The sequence below is a fragment of the Mycteria americana genome, chromosome 4, assembly GCF_035582795.1.
Source record: "Mycteria americana isolate JAX WOST 10 ecotype Jacksonville Zoo and Gardens chromosome 4, USCA_MyAme_1.0, whole genome shotgun sequence".
Taxonomy (NCBI): Eukaryota; Metazoa; Chordata; class Aves; order Ciconiiformes; family Ciconiidae; genus Mycteria; species Mycteria americana.
Window position 1 is genome coordinate 89,877,425 of NC_134368.1, and position 7,986 is coordinate 89,885,410.

At 50.6% G+C, this 7,986-nt stretch overlaps 1 protein-coding gene across 1 annotated transcript; it reads left to right on the forward strand.

Moving 5' to 3' along the window:
• Nucleotides 1-3,896: 3,896 nt before the first annotated feature.
• On the forward strand, nucleotides 3,897-6,584 carry LOC142409578 (16 kDa beta-galactoside-binding lectin). Its single transcript, XM_075501287.1, has 4 exons — nucleotides 3,897-3,969; nucleotides 5,473-5,552; nucleotides 5,689-5,860; nucleotides 6,375-6,584. The coding sequence occupies exons 1-4, from the start codon at nucleotides 3,961-3,963 to the stop codon at nucleotides 6,525-6,527; spliced, it is 414 nt and encodes a 137-aa protein (XP_075357402.1). The 5' UTR covers nucleotides 3,897-3,960; the 3' UTR covers nucleotides 6,528-6,584.
• Nucleotides 6,585-7,986: the final 1,402 nt, after the last annotated feature.

A 7,986-nucleotide genomic window follows, 5' to 3' on the forward strand; every position in this document is an offset into this window, starting at 1 on the left:
CCCCAGATATTCTAAGAGGTAGAAAACAGCCTTGTATGTGTGTATATATATAACATGTGTATAACTATTATGCTATAACAGCATAATATTTAGGTTGGAAGAGTAACCAGGGGCTATTGCTGAGACCAGGATCCCATCCAGACAGTATTGACGCAACTATTCCCTAAAGACAGTGCACGAGAAAGATGCTGTCTTTGCTTGATGAACTCAGAATGAACTTACAGAGACAAGAACAAATCTTCCCTAAAGAAAGTTCAAAAAAACCCCCTAACTTAGAGGGAACTGTAAGCTTTAGCTCACACTAGAAAAAGGTGAGGAGTGTTTCTTGTCATGATTTTACCAGTTTAATCCTTGCACTAGTGAAAATGAATTGGGGCAGTTTTTCTCCCTCCCTGGCCAGCCTAAGTGATTCAGGTGTGTGCTCCCACTGGTGTGACAGCTGGGGCAGTGGTGCCCTCCCAGGGAAGCACATGTACAGTACTGCTGTGCTGGAGCTGAGGCCAGATGCCATCTCCAAAGGAGGAGAAAGCTACTATTTGCTCTTTCAGTGAGAAGTGGGGCCTCTTTTTCACCTACAGCAATGAATCACTTGGGATATGTAGCATCAACAACTACTAGTGTGTGTGAGTTTGGTGCAAGACAAACCAGGCACAGATACTGAAGAGCCAGCAGTGCTGGCCTCTGCACCCTGTGTCACGCAGGCTAGAGAATATACCATAGTCCTTGAGCTAGCCAGCAGCAGAGGTGTGTTCGTAGACCTTCCAAACACAGGTGTAAGCCATTTCTAATGACAAGAGTGATTAGCCAGGGATATGACTTGCCAAGGGCTAGGGTGTATTTTCTGTCCTGGAAAATTAAAGAGTAACAATCAGCATGCTACATCCTTTTGGTATTTACATTTTTCTAAAGCAAATCTGGGGCACTTGTAGGGAGTTACAAGAAAATTAGACTGGCCAGTGGCCTGGCTTCAGCCTGTGCAAATCAAGAGATGAATTAAGAGTTTGGGCTGGGGACCTGGTGCTGAGCAGGGCCCCATGTTCTCAAGCAAGCCTGCAAGGCCAGGTGCTGGGAAGGCAGCCTTAACTTTCCCCACAGGGGAAAAGTCCTCTGGGCATTACCTTCTGGATGAGCAGGAGATGAATCTTCTCTCCCCGCTTCTGCCAGAGCTGCCTGGTGGGTGCAACACTCTTCCCCAAAAGCATGTGAGAGCAGTAACTCCTGGAAATGGGAATGTGTACACCCTTTGTGCCCCAACTCCTCTCTCTCAGGGCCTGTACATATTGCAAGCCCTTGCTATGAGCCAGATAAAACTAACTTGGGCTCTTCTCTGCATTCTGTCTCCTGCCCAGGGTTTCTTCTCAGAACATCGGCTTCTGGTCCCGGTGTGCAAGAGCAGCTTGCATAGGGCAGCATCTCTCTCTTTTCCCCCTGGCCTTTGAAGCACACCCTAATCCTCTGCCTGCCTGCTGTGAGCTTTACATTTTTCCTTAGGCACAAAACTCCCATCCCAGGAAGCAAAGTGCCTTGGGGCCGAGTCCCTTCTCTGCAGGCAGTGCAAGGCGTCCTCTCCCTCATGCTGTGCAGAGGGGCTGGGGTCACCCTTGATGGGGTGGGGCTGGGAAATGTGGCATTTCTTTGCAGCCTGTCTCCCTCTACAAACACTCTGAAAGGGAAGGAGGCCCAGTGGGGAATTTTCTCCTGCTTCTTCCCACTGGAGGCTGCAAAGGGGAAGATGTTCTTTCTTCTGCCTCCCCACCATTGGCTTTAATCCCTAGGAAAAATGGACGGCAGTTGGGTATCTCAGCATTGTAGTCTGAGAATAAACGCCTTACTGATTTCACAGGGCGTAAGACCAGGAGTGTCTTAAATCAGGGGCAAGACCAAAGGGTTGGTTGCTAAACCAACTAGGCTGCAAGTGCAGAGCACTCAAGGAAAACAAACAGTGCAGTCTCCACGTATTAGTAGAAAGGTATTTCTCTGTCTGAACAAAAGGGCCAGAGGAGGAGACTTCAGGCCAGAAAAGCAGTTCACAAGAAATGTGCATTTCAGAAGGGGAATGCATTTCAGAATGGCCCCAGCACCTCAACTCCCCTCGCCAGCAGCTCTGTCTCCAGAAACGCTGCAGCACTGAAAGGAGAAGTCTCCAGGGATTTCACAGAGCTGAATGGAAAACAAATACAAAAACCCAACCAACCAAACGGAATTTGCTCAACCCCTCACACGTGGCGGCGAACAGGGGAACAACCACACAGTAACTCGGGCACGCAGAACGCAGGCGCCTAAAGCTTATCTGTAACGCGTGATCCCAGCTAACATCATGCTAGAGACTGGGGCAAACTTAAGGTGGAATTACTTTGGCTTTCTCTGAACTGTCCGTGGAGGGGCCTGCTCTCGGTGGCATTCGCTACCTGCACCACCTCTGCTCCCGACTTCAGCGTGGCTCTAGCATATGCGTAGCATGGCCAGGGAGTTAGTTGGAGGCCAGAGCATGTGCGGGATTTTCCCTGTAGTACTTTCAGTCAGCATTTTGCCCTCTTTTATACACTCCAGTCACAGGGCTCCAATTCAGGCTTGTGACTTTCTAGTTCAAACGCAGCTCAGCTTTGATTCACCCGGAGTCATATGGAATGCTGAAATGCCATGTGAATGTTCAGAAATGGGTGTGGGGGAGATCGGGGGCAAAGGATGGTGTCAGGAATCAGGATGCTGTTCGTATAACAGCGTGCACGCTCTCGTGAAGTTCCAGCAGCCTCCTGCAGGGCAGCATGTTTCCTCCTGCTACCTAGCCATAAATTCCTGTGCTGTTTAGTAAGCTGCCCTGTGTAGCCCTTCCTAAAGTTATCTGCAGATAGGTATCTCACAGGCTAGTCATGGCTTAACCAACAAGTAGCATGCTGCATTTATATAGCAACTCTGACCGGAGTTTTACAAGTGGGATTGTGAAGCTGCATGTCATTAATGTCACTGAGGGAAGCTGAGGCACGGAGGCCTGAGGACCCTGCTAAAGCCAATCCAAAGCTACAAGCGGCACCAGCTGATCCAGTCACACAGACCCACAAAGGACCACAGGTCCTCCCACCTTCACCTCCCTGCAAAGACCCTCGGGGCAGTGATGCTGTGCGCTTTTAAGGGACATAGTAAAGGGCGAAAGCAGGCGTTGGGGACTATCTGGGAAAGCAGCCTCCTTTCTTGCCGGCTGCACTCAGTCCTGCCCGGCCTCTTCCTCCGCTAACAAAGCATTTCTCTTTTCCCACTGGAGTCTTTTGCAACTGGAATGGAACCAGCGAGATCATGCTACTTTTCAAAGGCTGCAGCCTGAATTCTCACATCTAGTAGTGCCCCACACAAACAATGTTAACTTTCAGGCACTTTTTAAATGCTGGCATAGAATATAATAAACCCTTGGGTTTCATTTAACTGCAAGTAGTGATGATTTGTACCCGGGGCTCCCGTCAGTCCAGGCTCCTTGCAGGCATGAGGCTGGGCTGGGAGGATGTGTACACACATATTCTCAGAGGCAGTCGCTTTGCAGCAGTAACACGAGGACTCCAACCCTGATTTTAGACAGGGATCACTTAACAAAAAGCAGCCACCTCGCTGCAGGCACAGAGCCACACTCAGGCTCCCGGGATAAGAGCCAACATACACGGCATAGCAGCTAGAAGAGCTTACAGTAAGGATTTCTAGGATCACGCAGAAGCAAAAAATCACTAGCTTTTACAATCATACACATCCTGCCTGCAAAGAACAATATCCATAGAGATCCCCCGCTGCCCACTTTAAATGGCTGGGAAAGCTCCAGCCCCAAACAGCTGCAACTGATGCCCTCCTTCACCCCCCCTCCATCATGTGATGGTCCTGCCCAAGTGATTTAAGCTGCGGGAGCTGAGCGCTGAGTCACGCTGGGCTGTAGAGCAGGGGCTCGGGGGTGTCGTGCCTGGTGGGGCTGGTGTCTGCAGCATGGAGCAAGTGAGTGCCTTCTTCAAGCTGGGCTGGTGTGCCAAGCAGGACTAGCGTTTGGTTGTGTGTGGGATTTGGGCTTGGTGCCAGAGGTAGGAGGAGGAAAGGATTAGCTGAGAGGAAATGCTGGGCTGATACATGGCTGTGGGAGGAATAGTTAGGGCTGACCAGCCGTTTTTCTTCTCCTCCTTTTCTCTAGCCTGTTACCTAAGTGGGGAAGCTGTTCTAATGCATGTTTGTATCTTTGAGTACTCTAAAGGTTGGGGAGCATTTGCAAGTCTATGGTTTGAATATCCTTTATACCTTTTTTTTTTCCCTTAAACTTTGTATTTTCCTTCTGGAAAAATGCCTTTTGGGTGCAGGACTGGGCTAACTTTTAACTTGACAGCAGAGGCAAGCAGGATGGCAGTATATTCTGACCTACCCCTGCCCCCCTAACTTTCCTTGAAAGACCCCCTGGGTACTGAGGCTGAGTTTCAGGCTGCACTCCAGCACTCTACTAGAAATAGAGCCAGACAGCAGCCTTAGTGCCATGATGATAAGCAGTTTAGTGACTGGGGGAAATCTGACCCTAGCAGCCTGTGCTGTGGGCAGACCAGGGAGTAGGTATGAGGGCAAGCACTATTGGGGCTGGGTGGCAGTCCTGAAGGAGTACTGGGCCCCAGAGCAGCCGGCAGTTGCTGGGTATGGGCCTGCACAAGCCAGGCAAAGAGAACTAGCCCAAGTAAACAATATACCTAATTTGAAATTAATCTCCCTGCCTTCTCTGGCATGTAGTTAAGTGGAGCTCAGCATCATTGCACCTGGGCCTGGAGCACAGGCAGAAAAGCATGATTTGAGTTATGCCTGATCTCACCAAACAGCATCTTCCTCTTAGCTGAGGGAGGCTGGAGATGTTAAGTGCTGTTTTGGGGGTATGCGACTGTGGGAGTAAATAACCTGGCTCTGAGGAAAAGATCAAGCCCTCTTCTCTGCAGTGGGAGCTTCCCAGGGGGTGTTTGTTCTGCTCTACTGGGCTGCAGCCAGAAGTGGGCTCCACTGACCCTTCTCTCTGTGTGTAGGCTGCTTTAACCCAAGACAAGAAACTTTTTTGGTGGCTCCCATGGCTTGGAGACCGACCTAGAGAAAGAGGACAGACCTAGTGTTAGAAAAGCTTTGCAACTAATGTTAATCCTATGCTAATGGCTCTGGCCACTGCTGACTTGAAGGTGTAAGCTTGCTTGCAAGGCTGTCTTCTGTAGCAGCTGGTAAATCAGTGCCTGTACACGGGCTTGAATTGCCTCCTTGTCAGCTTATATTGCTTAGTGGGGTGGGAGACCCCAATGGCATGGTGGCTGTGAACTAGGGTTCCCTGGCAGAGGGCTGAGATGAGTCAGGCCAGCTGCCTAACCCCTCCTCTAGCATGAAACTGCAAGTGCATTTGGGTCTGCCAGAGCTGGCTTGTGCCTTGGCCCAGGCACTGCTGGTATGCTTGCCTTGGGACAGACTAACTCCTGTGGTTTGGCCCTGCAGGGACTGGTAGTTACTCAGCTGGACATCCAGCCTGGTGAGTGCATCAAGGTCAAAGGGAAGATCCTGTCGGATGCCAAAGGGTGAGTGAGGAGATGGCAAATGGATTGATGTGGCACTGGGGGAAGCCTGAGCTCCTGCTGTGTTCAGCTTGTCAGCACTGGGTAGCTGAAGCTGCTGTGCAGGCACCTCCTTCACACTGCCTGTCTGTTTCCCCAGGTTTGCTGTGAATGTAGGGAAGGACAGCAGCACCCTCATGCTGCATTTCAACCCTCGCTTCAACTGCCACGGGGATGTCAACACCGTAGTGTGCAATTCTAAGGAGGATGGCACGTGGGGTGAGGAGGACAGGAAGGCTGACTTTCCCTTCCAGCATGGTGACAAGATTGAGGTGAGGCCCCAGGGGTGTGTGTGCAAGGTGGTGGCACAGACCACTAACAGGTCAAGGGCACAGCTTTTTAATGCTGCCTTGTACTGCTGTGGTGGAGAAGAAGCAGGCATGGAAAGGGGGCTAAGCAACAGGGGAAGAGCCTTGCCGCTAAAGCCAACCCACTGTCTAGACCTGCTCTGCTCAAGTCAATGCCCAATAGCTCAGATGTAGTTAAATGCTCTGCTCTGGCCTTCCTTTGCAAGCCACACAAGTAAGAACAATTAAAACCCTGACCTCAGTTTCAGACTGGGTCTGTCTCATCCCTTTGTTGGAAAAGCTTGGAGCTGACCTTGGGGCAGAGCAAACAAGCTTCCTCCCCTCCGTGCCTCTGCTGGGCAGGGAGGAGGCTGAGCCTAGTGAGCATGGCCTTGACACCAGCAGTCAGCTCATCTGTCCTGCCCCCAGACTGGAGGTAGTGGGGAGTGAGACTTGTGAGCTGTGATGTGTTAGCCTTCCTTCTTGTGGCTCTCTACAGATTTGCATCTCCTTCAATGAAATGGAGGCAACCGTGAAGCTGCCTGAGGCGGAGTTCCAGTTCCCTAATCGGATGGGCATGGAGAAAATTGAATACCTGGCTGTGGAGGGTGACTTTAAAGTCAAAGCCATTAAGTTCAGCGAACAGCTATAGCTTGGTTTGTTTTGTTTTCTCCCCCCTGCATAGTGAAATAAACCCAAACTTGCAGTAGCTGCTTCCTCTGCTGTTTTCTGCTCTAATCTGCTTGCTCATGTGTGTGCTACAGGGTAGTGGGAAGAGGTATGTATCCATCTGTGTGCCTCCTTACACTGCAGCTTTGCGGCTGATAATGAGTTAGACCGCATGCCAGGCAAAGCATGATTTACGTGAATAAAGCTACCTTAACAGTAGTTGCTCCCTTGACCCTGTTTGCTACAGTGAGTGGTCCCTGGATGTTTGGTTTCTAAACTCTGGGACTAGTCCCAGCCAGGGAAGCTCAAACAAGTGTATGTTGGGCATCTGTTGTGCTACCTCTGACCAAGAACTGCTGCTCACATCTGGTTGGGGATGGGGGACTGACAGGGAACAGGGCATGGCTTGTGCTCTTGCAAATAGCTTTGCTTTCCAAGAACATGCTCAGCAGTTGGGTGCGTTGCAGGCTGGCAATAATGTACTTAAGGAGCAGAGAAGAGCAGGCAAGTCAGGTTAACTGCACTTGGTAGGGGAAAAGACATGGAGCGTAAGGTGAAGCCTGACAGAAAGCGTAGGACTGAGGTCTTGAGAGGATCCAGGCTCTTTGTGCTGTTTAATGAACTGTGCTCTTGACACTGTCAAGAGACCCTGTATCATGTTGTACCATGAAGTCAGTGGCTTAGCAACATGGCAGGCATGGGTGATAAGCCATGTAGCAGCCTGTGGCTCAGTGTCTGTAACACTTGGCTGCTATACTCCAGATGCAGCCCGAGGGTTGTATCAAACAGGGTTACTAGAGGTATTAAAATCCTGAGTGCACTAAGGACAACTAGCTGCAGTTAGGCAGACCGAAAAGAAAAAGCTTAATAAAGTCTCATCTGCTTAAAACCTTTTTGCTCTGCTCATGCGATGCCTTGGAGTGTGTCTGCTACTGCTGTTCCCCAGCTGCCTGCTAGCCATGCCTACCCAAGACAGGGCTTGAGCTGGGACTGCTGCAGCATTCGAGGACCTGATGAAAGGTAAAGAAGTCCTGCCTGTTGTTGGGAGCCTGGGCAGGCTACCCAGGTTTGGGGGCTGGCTCTATGAGTACTGAAGCTACAACAGTGCTCACCCAGTGCAGCTCAGCTGGTAACTGACTGTGCCGGTGAGGTCTTTCTTAGCCAAATGCTGCTGAAGTGGTGGAATTTGACTCCTGTTGGCTAATCTCCCTCAGCAGGGATGTTCTAGACCAGGGCTGCATTTGTTGCTCCTTTGCATAGCTGAGCAGTTGGGCCAGCTGCTTGGGTAGGGGCAATACCACTCTGCAGAGTATTTCAGCCATTTGAAGGCTTTTTATGGAGTGGCTGACAGGCTGCAAGCCTGTTGCCTTCATGTTAGCACAACTGTTGCATGGCAGTTACACTGTCCAGATCTGTACTACAGCAGCTGCCCTAGAGCGGGG